This window comes from Gymnoscopelus braueri, assembly GCF_963280865.1.
Source record: "Gymnoscopelus braueri genome assembly, chromosome: 14".
Classification (NCBI taxonomy): domain Eukaryota; kingdom Metazoa; phylum Chordata; class Actinopteri; order Myctophiformes; family Myctophidae; genus Gymnoscopelus; species Gymnoscopelus braueri.
This window is the reverse complement of record NC_137619.1, coordinates 8660469-8678732: the sequence shown is the minus strand read 5'-3', so window position 1 is coordinate 8678732 and position 18264 is coordinate 8660469. Positions and strand designations below refer to the sequence as shown.

The following is an 18264-nucleotide window of genomic DNA, read 5'->3' as shown; positions in this document are numbered from 1 at the left end:
TGAAGGACAACTGCAGAACTCTTGACCTTTCACCTTTTGGCTACTCACTCAAGTACGGCAAGTAGTATTGACCTATGACCCCTTGACAAGTTTACCTTTGGGCCTCATAACTCTTCAGTCCCTGAGATGTACACTACAGGGCCTTGGTAAGCTGTACGATTAGTCATTCATAAACGTGAAAGACATTCAGTGTACCATTGTGCCTATTAGAAGAACAATCTAAAAGTTCTTTGAACTACTTTACTTTTTTCCTATCGATTAGTCACCCCATGGAGACTGGATTTTAGACTTATTTTCTTGTTTTTGTCGCATTCCTAAGCCAATAATTTGATGACCAGGGGGACCGGTAGGCAGCGGTTCCGGTAGAAGACACAAAGGAGACTCTTTGTGTCTCCTACCGGAACAGCTGCTGGTCATCAAATTATTGGTTTTGGAATGCAACAAAAATAATGGGGTGACTAATCGATAGAAAAAAAGTCATTTTGGGGTTGAACTATCCCTTTAACATTGACGTTTTTGTCAATAGAGCCCAGAGTCTAATAATGGTGTGGTCTCCTTGTCCAATCTATAGCTAGCTATCAATATTAAGTTGCTGTGTGTGCAGGTTGTGAACAAAGCCACACAGATCACAATGCCGTGTTCAGTGGCGATGCTGCTGGCTGCTAGTGGTGAAGGTCTACATCTCAGGTTGGTGTAACTAATGCGGGCCATATTATACTTGCTAAGATGTTAGAAGTTTCACCGACCAACATGTCCCCAATACCTTTGTCAGTGTATATTCAATAAGTAATCCTACACTTATGTCTACTCCATGGCACGCCCACTCCACTGCCTGGTGAGATTATGCAAAGCAGGCATAGCTGCAGTATACCTCCCAGGAACAAATATACAACAAATCTACTATGTCAAATTCTAATTGTGTGTGTTTTTCTGTCTGTAGCGGGTGGGCGGATTATGCCCAAATATGGACATGCCCGACAGCATCGCTCAACTAGAGAGAGAGAAAGAGAGAAAGAGAGACAGAGTGAGAGAGGGGGGGACAGGGATTGGGATAGTGATATAGGGAGGGAGGGAGGGAGGGGGAGAGAGAGAGAGAGAGAGAGAGAGAGAGAGAGAGAGAGAGAGAGAGAGAGAGAGAAAGAGAGAGAGACTATTTCACCCACAAAATATGATGGGTACAGAAACCTGAACGCGTTTATCGATCAAAGCGTTATCAGCACAACAACCCTGGCAACACCAGGTTTTCTGCTTGTAACACTATAAAACAACTAACCTGCTAACCCTAAAAGGCCCCACACACACAAATACCTGTATACTTAAAAGTAGCGGAGTAGAAAAGGACTGCATATTTTAAAAGGGATGACATGTCCAGTGAAGGCTGAGGCTCTGTTCATATCTGTAGTCCAATAGTCACTGGTTTCCAGAAGGTGGAAAACCCATTTCTTGTTCTGCTTCCGTTTCCAACAGTGGTGGAAAGTAACTAAGTACATTTACTCAAGTACTGTACTTATGTACAAGAGGCAAATATTGTACTTTTACTCCACTACAATTATTTGCAAACTTTAGTTACTAGTTACTTTGCAGATATAAATCATTATATTATAAAACATACATTAACCACTTTAGCCCTATTTTATACATAGGCTAAAATGTTTGAAAATAGCTGATCTACAAGCTCGCGACGCGTTGTGAGCTTGTAGATCTGCTATTTTCAAACATTTTAGTATTTTTACTTTTGGTACATTTGAGTACTTTTTCCACCACTGGTGTTCCATAGCTTCGTTTGATTGGCCTAGCAGCAGATTTGAACCAGGAACACATAATGACACATGATCGGTCCAATGGTTTGTGAGATTAGCTCCGGACTCACATACAAGAAAGACACACTGACAGACAGGCTGACAGACAAGACAGACAGAACCTCTTGTACACAGCTAAACTCCTACAGAGCCATGCCGTAAAAAAAATAGTTCCATCATATTATCTGCAATGCTTCAAATGGTGTCAAATAAAAAAACCTACAGGATCATACTACAACACATACGAATGAACAGTGGGTTATTCTTGTGCATGCATGGGTCAGGGATTTTTTTCTTCAGAAAAAAAGTGACTACTTAAAGTAATACTAGGTAACTTTAAAACAAAAACTAAAGTTAAATTGTATATCTTTTGTGAGTGGCAAATGTTTCACAACACCCACTCCATGAATTTCACCCCCGAAAGCCTTTTATTTATATCTTTTCTATTGAACGGTGTCGGGGGACACTCTCCCGCGAAAATGACGTCATCCGGCCGGAAAATGCACCGGTTTCCTGTTTGGCCAGGAACTACCGCACCGGTTTCCTGTTTGGCCAGGAACTACCGCACTAATAACAAAAAGGAACCTCACGCTGATTTTAAGAGAATGTAGGATTGTAAGATCGAAAAACAACAAAAAAAGAAAACACAGCTCATGGTAACTAATGCTCCACTTGCTAAGAGAAACGAACAGCAGATAGTATAAAACAATTAAAAGAACGCTTTTTGAAACGCTTCCGGCTTCCGGTGAAAACAAATGGAATTCTGGGTAATCGAGGACTACGGAAAATTGTGTGCAGTGACGGTAGTGACCAGCAGAGCTAAAAATCGTTAATTGTGAACCTGCATTGTACAACTTTAAGCCCTGTTTCAAAAATAGCAAATATAACCGGTGTTCAGCTTAGCTTATTGAGCTATTTGTGAAATTTCAAAAAAGAAAAAAGCCCAAAATAGAGACACCAGTTTGAAAGGGTTTAATGAATGTATGTATGGTTGTAGACAAGAAAACAAGTGTCTATAACGTGTGTCACATGTAGATGGATGGTTGGCCATGGATTGAGACGCACTCAGCACCAGTGTTGATTTTGACAGCACATTTTTATTTAGTTTTAGTCATAGTCTATTGAATAAAATTCTATTTAGTTTTTGTCATATTTTAGTCATCTGACATGTTTTAGTTTTAGTCTAGTTTTAGTCGACTAAATATCATAAGATTATAGTCGACTAAATCTACAGTTGATTTAGTCGACTGAAATGTATTTTGGCGGGTCGTGGTGGCATCGTAATGGCTGATTTTACACTTGGTTGCATGCTGAAAATAACCAATCTACAAGCTCACAACGCGTCGCAGCACGACGCGTTGTGAGCTTGTAGATCTGCTATTTTCAGAGCGCAACACCCGAGTGCAACCAAACATAAAATAACTTGTCTAGTTTTTATTCGTTGACAAAATTGTCAATATATTTAGTCATATTTTTTAGTCATCATAGCTTAGTTTTAATTTAGTATCCGTCAGTGAAAAATTGTATTCAACGAACATTTTTCGTCATAGTTTCAGTCGACGAAATCAACACTGCTCAGCACTGATCTGCTGTCCATTGGTGAATATAGCGGCTTCATGTAAAAAACCTACCACAGCTAAAGGGAAGAAAATATTTTTATGTTTGAAATAACGGTACTTAAAGGGATACTTCACTTTCGGGCCAGGGACACATTTAAAAAAAATATTAAAAATAAATGAAAAAGGTTATGGAAAATTCATGGCCCCCTCACACATTAGTAGGACACTGCGTGTCGTGAGGGGGCCATGAATTTTCCATAACTTTTTTCATTTATTTTTAATATTTTTTTTAAATGTGTCCCCGGCCCGAAAGTGAAGTATCCCTTTAATCATCCTTATGTAATGAGTCGTGCTCAATCCTGGGGATGAATGAACGTGTGTGTGTGGGGGGCGGGGGGTGGGGGTGGTAGGAATCAGATTTAATTGCATTAGGGCTCAGGGATGATGAGATTAGTCTTAACCTAATAGAGTTGAGGGAAAGCAGCAGTGGAACTATGCTGTGTTTGGCTAACGCCACCTGAGCCAATGTCAGTCCTCTCAGCAACAATTATTATATGTGACATAAAATGTCTGAAAATGCATGATGAGAAAGCCGGCATAACTATTTGAATTCTGTCGATTTTTTTACACGATGATAAATTATGGACAAGACCACTTTTCAATCTCTGGTAGCATTGGCCAGCCATGTAATTTGATGTTTTGGCTATTGTGGAAGAATTGCAAAACTCTTTTTTTGATATTACTCCTACAGATTTTGTCCAAACATCACACAACTCGGTACACATTATCTCCATAGTCATGTGATCGAGATGGATCTGTCCGATTTTTCATTTTCCATCCTGATTGGCTAAGATTGGCATCTAAAGTTTGCATGAGTGGCTCGTTCTGAACAAACTGCCTCAAATCATGAACGCAGCGTCCGATTGCCGTGAAACTTTGCAATCAGAGTATTATTGCTTGATTCAATATTTAGATATTCATTTTACCAGACACGTCCCCATATAAACACATTGTAACTCCATTTTAATACATATCCCCGGTTCTGGTGACTGATATTAGGGCGTACTTTTTAAATTCATATTATATATTTGTTTTGAAAATGAAAAATGAAAAACACGGCCCTCTCATGCATTAGATTAGAAGGACAATATCAGTCACCAGAACCAAGGATGTTTTCAATGAATCTAATATGGTTAAAATGGAGTTTGAAGTCACAATGGGTTTATAAAGGAAGTAAGATAAAATGAATATCAAATATCAAAACACTGAACCAAGAAACTTAAAAACTGCCTGGGTGCACACAAAAGCCAGAGCAGCCATTAAAACCCCCCAAAAGTGTTTGAAAGTGAAATATCCCTTAAAGGAGGAGTTCACCCAAAAAATTACGTATTTTCTATCAATTACACACCCCATGAAGCCTTGATTTCATGGATTTACTTTTGTTTTTGTGGCATTCCTAAGACAATAATTTGATGAGTGTATTTCCGGTAGGAGACACAAATAATCTACTTTGTGTCTCCTACCGGATACATTAGCCGGTAGGAGACGGGAATCAAATTATTAGCTTAGGAATGCCACAAAAACTAAAAAGAATCCATGGATTCAAGGCTTCATAGGGTGTGCAATTGATAGAAAATAAATCATTTTTTGGGTGAACTCCTCCTTTAAGCAGTCTAGAAACTGTTAACAATTGTCTTATAACCGCTTACAAATGTCTTATAATCTAACAAAATATTAGCAATGCCATTATTAACACTTATATGACTTGCATAGCATTAATAACATAATAAGGTTGATAAGCAGCTTATAAGAACTTCATAAGTGCCTTATTAACTACTAATTAAATGCTTATTATAGCTTTATAATATAACAAAAATGTGTTTTACAATGCCATTATTAACACTTACATTGCCTTATTAACGAATAATAATGTTAATACACATCTTATAAGTGCCTTATCAACTGTTAATTAATGCTTATTAAATAACATCGCTTTTATTGACAAATAATTAGGTTAATAACCTTACTTACTTATAAGTAAGGACGCATAAGTATCTTATTAACGGTTAATTCATGTTTGTTAATAGGATGTTTGTTTAAAGTGCTACCGATTTTTCAGATCCCATTCAAAGTGGCTATGACCAAAACGTGCAGGCCCTGGGTGGGCAACCCAGCCCAGACCTGTACTCCGAGGATCACACTTTTCTAGTTAAAGGTATCATGACATTCATTTTCACTTTTTTTATTTTCAATGTTTTATTTGGGGTTTTATGACCTCAATTACACCCAAAAAACCTGAACTTAGAACATTCAGTGGATTTTCTGTGGTCTGGGGTTTTCTGAATAATTAGGCTGAAAAGTAATCTGAGCTTGGCCCTTCGACAGTGAGGTCACAGTCGATTAATCCCGCCCACTCTCCTCCTCGCCCCTCCCCTCCCCTATCCTTTCCTTTGGGGGGGGGCGGAGCAGAGGCGATGATTGACAGGCAAAATCCCTCACCAGCGACACCCGCAGGCAAAGATTTCTTTTTTCATTGCAGTTGAAAAGGCTTTAGAAATGTAAGAGAAAAACACCTGCCATGGATCACTGGAATGGAATTTCACTTAAAACTTTTTGTACACTTTTGAAGGACCAGGACAAAGACTTTGAATGTGGTGTAAAAGTGAATGTCATTAAATCTTTAAAGAGGTGGTGCCATGGTTTTGCACTTTTCTTGTTTCATGTGTCTATGAGGTTGATAGAACTTCATTAAGCCCCCTGGTGGGTATAGTGTTTTATGTCTTCTCTGACTATTTTGAGTTTCTACCTGGAGGCTGAAACCTTGAGGGTCAATAGAGAAACAGCCCTTAAAGCCGCTTTTCCATCACAGCTTAAGCACGACACTGTCCAGTACAGTCCAGAACCGCACCGCTTCAAAATGTCTTGCTTTTCCATTGCACAAAAGTCCCCACTCGCAAAATCCCCACCCTCCCCTCCCCTCCCCTCCCGAAGGAAATCAACGCCCCTTTCTTTAACACACCAACTTAGCCTCAGGCTACAGGGTTAGCCTAAATGCTAGCGTGCTTCCTCAGAGCTAGTTTGGCTCTTAAGTTATTATTTGGCCATGTTCACCCTGACTTTAATCTTCGCTATTGTTGGGAAGTCCTGTGTGGTGTCTAAACACGTTGCCATCACTTATATAAAAAACATTAGCGTGTATCGTGGCACATTCATTGTTGCCAGGTTTAGCAGAAAAAAATAAGCAATCAGGTCTATTAAAACAATCCCAAAAGAAGCGACTATCTACGGCTATTTGAAAATAGCAGATCTACAAACTCACAACGCGTAGCGATGCGACGCATTGTGAGTGTGTGCATCTGCTATTTAAAAAAAATATATACATATATAATGTTGACAAATACATATTAATTTGGGGGACCTTGACATGAAAATGTTTAAGAACCACTGGTTTCAACAACATATGGAAACAAGCCCCAAATAATCAACTACATTTTAGAAACAAGCAGTGGTGGAAAAAGTACTCAAATGTTTTACTTATGAGTTGTGAGCTTGTAGATCGGCTATTTTCAAATAGCCTAGGTATAAAATAGGGCTTAAGTGGTTAATGTATGTTTTATAATGTAATCATTTATATCTGAAAAGTAACTAGTAACTAGTAACTAATACGTTTTCAGATAATTGTAGTGGAGTAAAAGTACTACCAATATTTACAAGCAACTTTACAGAAAAATAAGCCCAATGTCGCTTATAATAAGTGGACATGGCAACAATGCTACCGTAGTGTTTACATTTTGCAGAGACCTGAGTGGACAGACACAGCTGTGAGCCGACCAATCAGTAGCAGCAGCGTTATACGTCACAGCTTTAGCCCCGCTTAGCCCAGCTCAGACCTACCCAAGACTGGGTACTTTTTAGGCACCAGTTTAGTACCACTTACACACCACTCTACCCACTTCATTGTAGTGGAAACCGTTGCTGTGGTGGGCGGTGTGGGGTGGGGCTAGGTAAGTCCATGTATATGGAAAGCCGCCTTTAGTGACAAAAAAAAAGTAAAAAATATACCCTCCCCCTCATTATCATAACACAACAGGTGTGGGCATGAGGAGGAGGAGGGACTAGGACAGGTGGGTGGTGCTAAGGTGGTGGAGGAGGTGCTAAGGTGAGAACCAGGTATACTTAATGAACTAGAGACGTGTCCACATAAAAACATAATTTTTTTGTAAAAAATCTTCCTCCTAGTATAACCATAATACCTGATGATTATGTTTTAGGTGGGGGGGGATCACTGAAAATCACGGCACCCCGTCTTTAAGCACATGTATTAATCCAGCGGTTTCGCACAGGCTCACAACATGTTGCGTGTTTTTTTTTTGGACGCTGCTTGCTGCATTAAGGACTTTTCAGATGGAGGGGCATGTGATGCAGGTAGGAGGAATGAGCAGCAGTGTGAGAGAAGTATGAGTATGAGAGAATGAGTTCAGACTCACTCAGACCTCAAAGAGAAGCTGCAAACAAAATATATAATAAATATCACATTAAAAATGACGTGATCGGGACAGCTCTAACACAAACTAATGCAGTCAACAGCACTGGCAACAAGTGATGGGCTTTTTCCAACTAAGATCTAAATGAGAATCTGGTCGGGGATAAGTTCACTTGAGGTGGTAAAGACAGTCTGGTAATGTTTTTAAAGGTTTCATTCTTCATTAGGCTACTTATGACGCATCTGTCAGACAACGAGGCTGTCCAATAAGGGGTTCAATCAACACATGCCGTTTGCATTGTATTGTATTGTGAGTTATTATGGCGGTAAACACTGCAGTAGCCAGCCTACCTGCGGAGCTGAATGTGTCCCTATGTTTGCCAGATTTTTGCCTAACATTAAACAGGGTTTATTTACCCATCGTTGGGGGGGCTGATCTGTCGCCTGTCATTGGTTGGTTGTGACGTTGACATTGCAAGGCCGATGTCCTGTCATTGGTTGGTGTGATTCCCTACCAACATCGATTCCAACCAATCCATCTTGCGTCGCGCGTAATCTATCACCCCATAGATACCCGTAGACTTAAAAGGATAGTTCATCCCCAAAATGCATTTTTTTTCTATCGATTAGTCACCCCATGGAGACTTGAATGCATTGATATTTATTTGATCACTTTCCTAAGTCAATAATTTGATGACCGGCAGCGGTTCCGGTAGGAGACACAAAGAGTCTCCTTTGTGTCTCCTACCGGAACAGCTGCCTACCGGTCCACTGGTCATCAAATTATTGGCTTAGGAATGCGACAAAAACTAAAAAATATCCATGTATTCAAGTCTCCATGGGGTGACTAATTGATAGGGGAAAAAAAGGGTTTGGGTGAACTATCCCTTTAACATGGAGACATGATGTCAATTTTATCACTCACATTCTCCTTGCGAATGTAAGCATTGTGGCCAATGTGGTCACCTCCCAGGCTCTGGAACAGCTTGCCCTTCTATATTAGAAGTGCCAATTCTATTGAGGCTTTTAAATCCCTTCTTAAAACACACTTTTATTCTTTAGCTTTTAATCACATTTGAGTTCATGTCTTGATCTCTTGTTGTATGTGATGTATGACTTTGTTGTTGTCTCACTCACATACTTTCCTGTTTGATGTTTTTCTGTCTCTCCATGTACAGCACTTTGGTTCAGTTTCGATTGTTGTAAATGTGCTTTATAAATAAAGTTTGATTTGATTTGATTTGATTTGATCAGCTATGGCAATTATTATTTGCCGCTACAAGTTGGAGAACTGAGTGATAACAATATACAGCAGAACAAGTTCTTCAGAACGAGTTCTTGCGCAGGCAGGCACAGCATATCTTTATGATCAATCACAAAGGATGCAATGGCATGTCCATCCACTCGCCCGGGAGATAATTAGGTTCTAATCTCTGCATGTGCTTATGTTATTCTAGACCCTTGGCAACTTTAGCCATCTATATAACAGTCCAGTCACAGATTAACTGTAAGGACCTCAGCCAAACGAGTTCAGCCTACAAGAGTCAGCCTGCTCGGCTGTTGGTGGGCGGCTGAGGTCTCATCATGCCAGAATGCAAGGAAACATAGACAAACAAAAGACAGAAGGATTTGTACTGTCAAATAGTTTTGTCTGCATGGTGAAATGCCTCCATTGCAGTCTGGATGCCATACTAATTGGATAAATCCAGCACTCATCCCTAGTTGATCACATAGAGAGAGGAATGGGAATGGCAAAGGCCACACTGTGTCCCTCACAGACTGGTTGGTAGCTTGTCACATGCTTCCAAATCTGTTCTGCATCACAATGTGTATCTTCATCATTGGAGTGGTGGATTTACATGTTATTTTTTTCTCTATGCGTTATTTCAGTGGTTCAAAAACATGTATGTGGCCACGGACCCCCATTTGAAAGTAACATTTTTTTTAAATAGCTGATCTAGAAGCTCACAACACATCGTGATGTGGCGGGTTGTGAACTTGTAGATCGGCTATTATTTATGTTCCTCATTTTTGCTGGGGACCCCCTGGAACACCCTCTAAGACCGCAGAGGGGTCCCCAGACCTTTATTTAATGTCATACTGTGTAACATTCATTTAGTAGTCTTTTTCGGTGACACCTTTTGTAGCTCTGTTATCATTACAACGTTTTTCGATAAGGGGTGGGGAACTTTGATGATGGAGAGGGCCACTAAATGTCCACACTCACTCCAGGGGGCCACATTGTGTATCTAAAATCAGTAAATGTTCTAATGCAGAGAAAGTAATATTAGTATTAGTAATACTTATATTAACTTAATGAACTTAAATACAGTACAAATCATTGTACAGTACAAATCATTGTACTGTATTGACTGTAAAAAAAATATGGACGAAGCGAGCTGTCACATGACCCATTGGTTTCTACAAAGCCATTTTGAAGCGATTTTTTTGGCAAATTCAAATCCACCATCTTGGAATTTCCGGTCCCGAAATGCAAGCGGAAACGAATGCTATTGGGCTGGAAAGGTAGCGAGGGCAGTCTTCACTCTGTAGAACCAGTGTAGAAGCCCAAAAAGCATATATCCTACTTTATCATATATTTTAGAATTGCTTGTTTCCATTGTGGCCCATTATTGTGCTCAATACATCATCAGTGTAGAGCCTATACACACTGTCCTGTCCGTCTACACACAAGACAGGAAAGCCTGAGAGGAGGATGACGCACAACACAGCACAAACAAACTTTGGATTTTACTATGTAATGATGTGGTTTTATGTACTAAGCAGTACCAGTCAGCACCCATGAAAAGCATTCAACACCCATGATTTTTTTCTTTTGCCTGATCGATCTCCATTCTAGAACTTTTAAACATCGGCAACGCATCTGTGTCATTTCAAGATTTCTTTGGCTATTAAAAAATAGAAGATATACAAGTTCATAGCGCGGCACAGAGTGCCGCACTATGAGCTTGTAGATCTGCTATTTTTGAAAAATCATGAACATTTGTGCAAATCTTTGAATATATATAGATTTTTTTTTTAAACCGAACATTTCTAACTAAAATTTTTGCTTCTGGGGGGTCCCTGGAACAACATATTTTGAGATGGGGGTCCGTGGCCAAATACATATCATTTTGGGGGTCCTTGACATGAAACAGTTTGAAAACCACTGATATTATAGCAACATATGTTTTTTCAATAAACTGACATTTGTAGAATCCCCCAGAAGGAAAGATTTCAGTAACAAATGTTAGATTTGAAAAAAATATATATATAGATTTACACACATTTTCACAATAAAAAAAATAGTAGATCTACAAGCTATTTTTGAATAGCGAAAGAAATCTTAAAATGACTCAGTATGTGTTCCCGGTCTTAACGGGTTGAGGACCTCATACGTACCTTTACAGGTGAAGCACTTAAGGTGGAAGTGCTTGTTCTGCACACGCAGAACCTCCCCCTTACATGGCTCCCCACACTTGTAGCACTGAATCAGGGGCTTCTCTGTAGAGTGGTGTGTATCCTGTGCATGTGCCACTGAAAACAGAAGAGAAACAAAGCTAAATCACATATCTGAGGTTTAACGCAGGTGATCATTAGGCAGGAGGTGTGTATTTGCAGTTTAACCACATGAACCCTAGCTAGCATCCTATTCTGGGGGTGAATATTCTGTGAAAATAGACGATCTACAAGCACACGAAGCGACTGTACGTTGTAAGTTGGCAGATTGGCTATTTTCACTGAAGATATTTGATGTAGAGGGAAGGCATTTGGGGGCCTAATATAGAGCCCTGGGGGACTCCGGTCAACAAAGTAAAGGGTTTAGAGCAAGCCCCCAGAACCCAGTGGTTGCATTGAAGCGCATTGGACATGCTGGCCATTCATAGGTACTGCAGCTGGGGCCACTGTACACGAACGAGCGAAAACGGTTTCGACCAATGGGCTGGACTCACGAGCTTGCGCACGGGTCACAGATGTGACGCAAAACAGAAGAACAGCAGAAGCCCCAAATAGGCCTCGCCCATCACATTTCACAACCCGGAAGAAGGGGTGATTTCGCCCCATGCGATGGGTGAGCAATTCAATGCAAGTGGATGGGAGGGGATATCCGGTGCCCTCTCTATTATTTTTTAACTCTATCGTTTAAAGGTTTCATGACGTTCAGTTTTACCACACATTAAAAGTCTTTGTCATGGTCCTTCAAACGTGTATAAAAAGTTTTAACAAAAAATTCCACTCCATTGATCCATGGCAGGTGTTTTTCTCTCACATTTCTAAAGCCTTTTCAACTGCAATGAAAAAATCTATCTTTGCCTACGGGTGTCGCTGTTGAGGGATTTTGCCCGTCAATCATCGCCTCTGCTCCGCCCCCCCCCCCAAAGGAAAGGATAGGGGAGGGGAGGGGCTAGGAGGAGAGTGGGCGGGATTAATGGGCTGTGACTTCACTGCCGAAGGGCCAAGCTCAGATTACTTTTCAGCCTAATTATTCAGAAAACCCCAGACCACAGAAAATCCACTGAATGTTCAAAAAAAAAATTTGGGGTGTAATTGAGGTCATAAAACCCCCCAAAAAAACATTTTTAAAAAAAATGTGAAAATGAATTTCATAGAACCTTTAAAGAGGCTAAACGCTTTAGTCGTGTTATCTCACTGTATTATGTCAACAGGTGGCACATGTGGGGGATGGCATACCGTAAATATAGGGTGACCATATTTCCAAACATCCACACAGGTAGCCTTAAATACATGTTCAGGTTCATGCATGTGCATGCACTTGATACATTCATGCATGTGCATAAACTTTCATGAATTCACATTGATGAAAGGTATGCACACACCATGGGCCTTTTCATCAGAATGGTCTTGTTTTGGCTGTAAGCACACCTAGTAGTTGACTGCACTCACCAGGGCATGATGAATGTCTGAATGTAAGTGCTAAAAATGTGTATTATTAATTTAATTGTGGTGACCGGGACAATGTAGTGGACTAGAGAATGTTGCAAACAGGGACATAGTGTTTTAGAGATATTTGTGGTGACTCAGGAGGACACCCAGCTTGAAACTGGGACAGTCCAGGACAAACCGGGACGCCTGGTCACCGTAGACATAAGAGCAAAATGGCTACCATATGCATACGTTTGATTCCGATGACATGGTCTACTTTTGAAGCATGCTAGTATCTGCAGATAGCTTTAACATATTGCCTGGTTTGAAGAAGCATCTTAAATGATAAGAGACTTCTGAAGCTGTCGTTAACTTGTGTGATAGATAAAATGATGTTTGACCTGCAGGTGACAGAGCAGCTTGTGTGGCCTTTTATAGCAAGAGGTTTGGAAGGCAGCGGTGTACACAGACAGTCAGTCAGCAATCTACAACAGCACTGTACTGAACACGCTCTGCAGTGCTGCACTGCACACAGCTTCTCAGCAAGTCTGAAACCAGCAGATTATTTCACATTCAAGAGTATTACCTAGCATCACATGTTCGCTTTCCCTGTCTCACCCTCTCACCCCCCCCCCCCACACACACACATCAAAAGGAGTCTTGCTCTGTCTCCACTGCATGTGGATCATTAGACAGCAGGGCCTAAAAAAAGAGACATTACTGACTGAAGACACAGAAATAGCACTGTGACCAATCGATGATCAAAAAAAGAATGACACATTACTCTGGATTATTGATGACTCGGCTCATCTTGCACACAGTAAATTCTGTTGTGTTCATTTAAGTCCATATTAACTGTAAGGGCCACTCTCTCTCAAGAGTACATTTTACTGTGTTCTAACTGCTGCGGTTGAGAGGGATTTCCCTGTGTTGCTGTCGAGTGGAAACCTTGTATGTCTAAAACCGCTACTTCTCAGGAAATGTATATAAGAACCATGTGGTTCAATGGATCCAGTGTAGTCGCAAGCCATTGTTGATACTTTTCATTGGTTAAATACACAGACATACTTAAACCACATTCAATCTGCTGTCCCTATTTTGGGCATGTCATTATAATTCAAAATGTTTCAAAAGTAGCAGATCTGCAAGTTCACAATGAACCATATCATGTGAACTTCATCTGCTATTTTAGCTACTTTTGTTTGACACTGTCATCATACAACAAATTATAAATTATTGTTTCATTCATGAAAAAACAAGGTTTTTAGAGGCGATATGCATGAAGGATATTATGATGCTTACCCCCAATACAACCCTTGATGCAGAGTGCCATGCAGTGATGCATTGGGTACCATTTCTATAGTCCTTGGCTATGACTCGGCTGCACATTCATATGTCCTGAAAGGATCACAGAGCCATGATGTCATGGTGCCAAAACACCAGTGGTGAAAGGGCGACGTGATGCCAGCAATACAAAACCAAATTAAATTGAGTTAAATGGACAATCTAGATTTTGCAAGAATAGGAGCGATGGGTGTATGTAGGGGGCTGGGGGTCTCTCTCTCTCTCTCTCTCTCTCACTGTGTCTCACTGTAATTACACTCAGCAGGATAAAGGATTCATCCCCGGCTGACAGTGAACTGAGGCCCATGCAGCAGCTCTCTCTCTGTGTGTGACATAGCGTGACTGTGGATACACAGAGGTCACCTGGCTAGCATTTCCACCAGAGAATATCGTTTGCATGGTTGTAATTAGTTGTTTTCAAAAAAAAAAAAGAATGACAGAGGAGACTGTCAAGTATGTTTACGAAAACAAAACAAAAATAGCAACAAACAAAAACATGACATCTAGGGAGAACAAGCAAACTTCCTGTCCGGGAGGGCGTTGATTCAAAGGCAAAGCAAAAAGATTAGGTAGATACAAATCTAAGAGGATGAATGTACAATTTTGTGCACATGCTATTGGTACCTCAGCACTAGCATAGCTACTAAATAGCTATGCTATTGAATGCCATTTGCTGTTTGCTAAACCCGAGTATGACATAAGAGCAAAATGGCCGCCATGTGAATATGGTCGATTACATCATTGGTTCTCAAAGTGGGTATTTTTGAAAATATTCACACCACACATCTTGTATTGGCACAAAATCTTTTCAGATGGTGGTCCGCGACCAAATACACATTAATCTAGGGGTCCTTGAGATGTAAAAGTTTGAGAACCACTGGATTACATGATCTAGATCTAGATACAAACTACAGTCTGCAGAAAGCTTTAAACATTGCTTGGTTTGAACAAGTATCTTAACTCATTGACTCATTGACTCATGGCCTGAGGCTCAGCCTGCCATTGACGAATTGACAAGTGTTTTTTTGTTGTTGTGTGTTTACAATGGTTTACGCTAGAGGGTGATGTTCGCCAACCTATGAGTGATCCTATGACTTCTGGAGAACAGTAGACCCGGAAATAATGTGACTGGTAAGGGCAGCTATAGATGATGTTTAACTCTGGCAGTCAATATGAGACCTCATAAGCTGTCATTAACTATATTTTTTTGCCCTGCAGGCTTTTATAGCAAGACATTTTGGCAGCAGTGGTGTACGCAGACAGTCAGCCAGCATCAGTGTACCCTACTGTACAGAAAAGTGCTCTGCACCGTTGACACATTGGATTTCCCTCTCTCTCATAAAAAAAAAAGAATGACATTTAAGTAATTCTTTCAGATCATTAATTTATGTCTACATATGCATAAATTAAACACAATACATTAAACACGAAACAATTTCTTAACTACGTGATTGCAGGACTCCCATCTCGCTGGGGACAAAATGGAATAAGATATTTTAGAATGTATACATATATTATATAACCACATTATGAATAAGTAAGCATGCGGTACACACAAAGCATATCTCTCAGCAGAGTGCAGGATGCTGTGAAATGTACAGCGGTATGGCTTCTCTCTGAGCTCTGGGGGTTTCTCGTTCAGTGTTGGATGTGATAGTTGTGCTGACTGAGCGATCTGTTCGGGCGCCATCACCAGAACATCCCACTACTGACATGAAAGTATAGCATAAGCGTGCATGTACTCACACACGCACACACGCATACGCACACACACACACACACACACACACACACACACACACACACACACACACACACACACACACACACACACACACACACACACACACACACACACACACACACACACACACACACACACACACACACACACACACACAAAAGTATTGGTATAAAAATGTACTTGAACCAACGGTAGAAAGTAGGCTACTCATTATGCATAATGTCCCATTTCACAAGTTTTCAAGTATTTGAAAATAGCAGATCTACAAGCTCACAATGCATCACATCGCGACACATTGTGAGCTTGTAGATCTGCTATTTTCAAATGGCTGAAATGTCAAAAAGGGCTGAAGTGGTTAATGTATGTTTTGTAATAATAATACAAATCTGCAAAGTAACTAGTAACTAAAGTTTTCAAATAATTGTGGTGGAGTAAAAGTACACACGCACATACACACGCACATACACACGCACACACACACGCACACACACACGCACACGCACACGCACACGCACACACACAGTGTCAGTAGGTATACCTACGTACAGTACAGTATATATACTGTATATATAATCACGGTGCTGAGGGAACAATAACCAGCAGAGCATCCCAGAAGCTGATGCAGGGGAGAGGGGGGGCCGGGGGTCTCTACCGTATATCCCAACCACCTCCAATTTAAAGGGAAACCTCGCTGCGTTAGCAATAATAAAGGCTGTGGACGACACCCAAGGGAGGAACTGAAGGAGGCCAGTCTGAATCCCCCGAGGACACATTTCTCCGTTACACGTGCTCCCTCCAGCCTTGTTATCATAAAACAATAGAACGTGCTATCGATAGATAGTTGGGGGGGGGGGGGGGGGGAATTGCTGAGGAAGCATTGCTCTTATGGGTTTGATGGGTTCATTTCCTATCTCAAACCCTCAGGAATGCACAGACATAGCGACGGATTGGAAAATGAACTGGGAATGAATGAGACATTGGAATGCTCTTATAAAATATTCACTCGCCCACTGTGTTTGTTACCGTAGAGATGGATGTTTTCCAGCACGGGCCCCCTGTGAAATATGTGTGTGTGACTGTGTTCATGTCTGAGAGGTCTATCTATACTGATAAGATACACTTAGCGGTAGCAGTCGCTAACTCCCCCCACCACCGCCTGGGGCCCCAGATGTGTCCCAGCCACCTGCCCTCCAGCCACACGCACACGCACGCACGCACACACGCACACACACACACACACACACACACGTTTGTATTACCATACTTGTGAGGACATCAACATTTTAGGAAGCCGATTTTATGATTGATTTATGATTTCTTTGGGGCATTTTTAACCGCAAGTCTAAAGCCGAAAAATAGCAGATCTACAAGCTCACAACGTGTCGCTCTTGTAGTTCGGCTATTTTACGGCGTGTGCCATCGCCGCACAACTAAGAATAAAATGGGAAAAATCTACAACCCTGACCCCTAAACCTAACCTCTAAATGTCTAATCCTAATCCTAACCCCAACCTGAATCTTTTTCTAATTGTAAACGTATCTCTAAAAACCATAAAACAACAATTTTTCTTGCGAGGACCAGGAAAATGGTCCTCACAACGTCTATTCCTCAAATTCTACTATACTTGTGAGAACGTTTGGACCTCACAAGTATAGTAATATAAACACACACACACACACACACACACACACACACACACACACACACACACACACACACACACACACACACACACACACACACACACACACACACACACACACACACACACACACACACACACACACACACACACACACACACACACACACACACACACGTCTGAGCTCTATATATCGAAACCACCCAATCTAGCTCCCCTGGGATGGGGGGATGCTGAGGGGGGTCTGGGGCCACAATGAATATCAAAGGAACTTTATTCATACTAAATATGCCCAATGATGAGCCTGTGTGTGTGTGTGTGTGTGTGTGTGTGTGTGTGTGTGTGTGTGTGTGTGTGTGTGTGTGTGTGTGTGTGTGTGATGCTTAGAGGAGGGCGCGTGGGGCTCTCCATCACAAAGACATAACAAGAAGCCCTTAACCCTCCTCCCCCTCCTGAATATTTATGGCCCTATTCAGATGCCCCCGCCCCGCCACGCCCCTCTGCCCCTGCCCCAGCAGCACCAGCGTCCCAGACAAAGCACTTCAAACACGGGCCACAAATTGTGTACGGCAGGGATGGGAGGGAACCCTATCTGCCTCCTCCAGGCCCCCAAAAACCCTGTATGAGGGAGAGGGGGGGGGGGGGGGGCTTATCTATTCCTTTGGGGACCCTGACTGTGAATCAGTGGTGGAAAAAGTACTCACATTTTCTACTTAAGGAAAAGTATCAATGCTGCAATATAAAAATGCTCTGTTACACGTAAAAGTCCGGAATTCAAAATGTACTTGAGTTAAAGATACAAAAGTATT

General features: G+C 41.2%; 1 protein-coding gene across 6 annotated transcripts in view; it reads right to left on the bottom strand.

Moving 5' to 3' along the window:
* The window catches only part of ablim1a (actin binding LIM protein 1a), an 89248-nt gene that overhangs the window by 42235 nt on the left and 28749 nt on the right, over positions 1-18264 (bottom strand). For all 6 annotated transcript variants that reach the window (XM_080448645.1, XM_080448649.1, XM_080448644.1 and 3 more), the window contains exon 2: positions 11244-11378. In XM_080448645.1, the coding sequence (XP_080304771.1) occupies positions 11244-11378 (135 nt within the window). The remainder of the gene's footprint in view (positions 1-11243; positions 11379-18264) is intronic.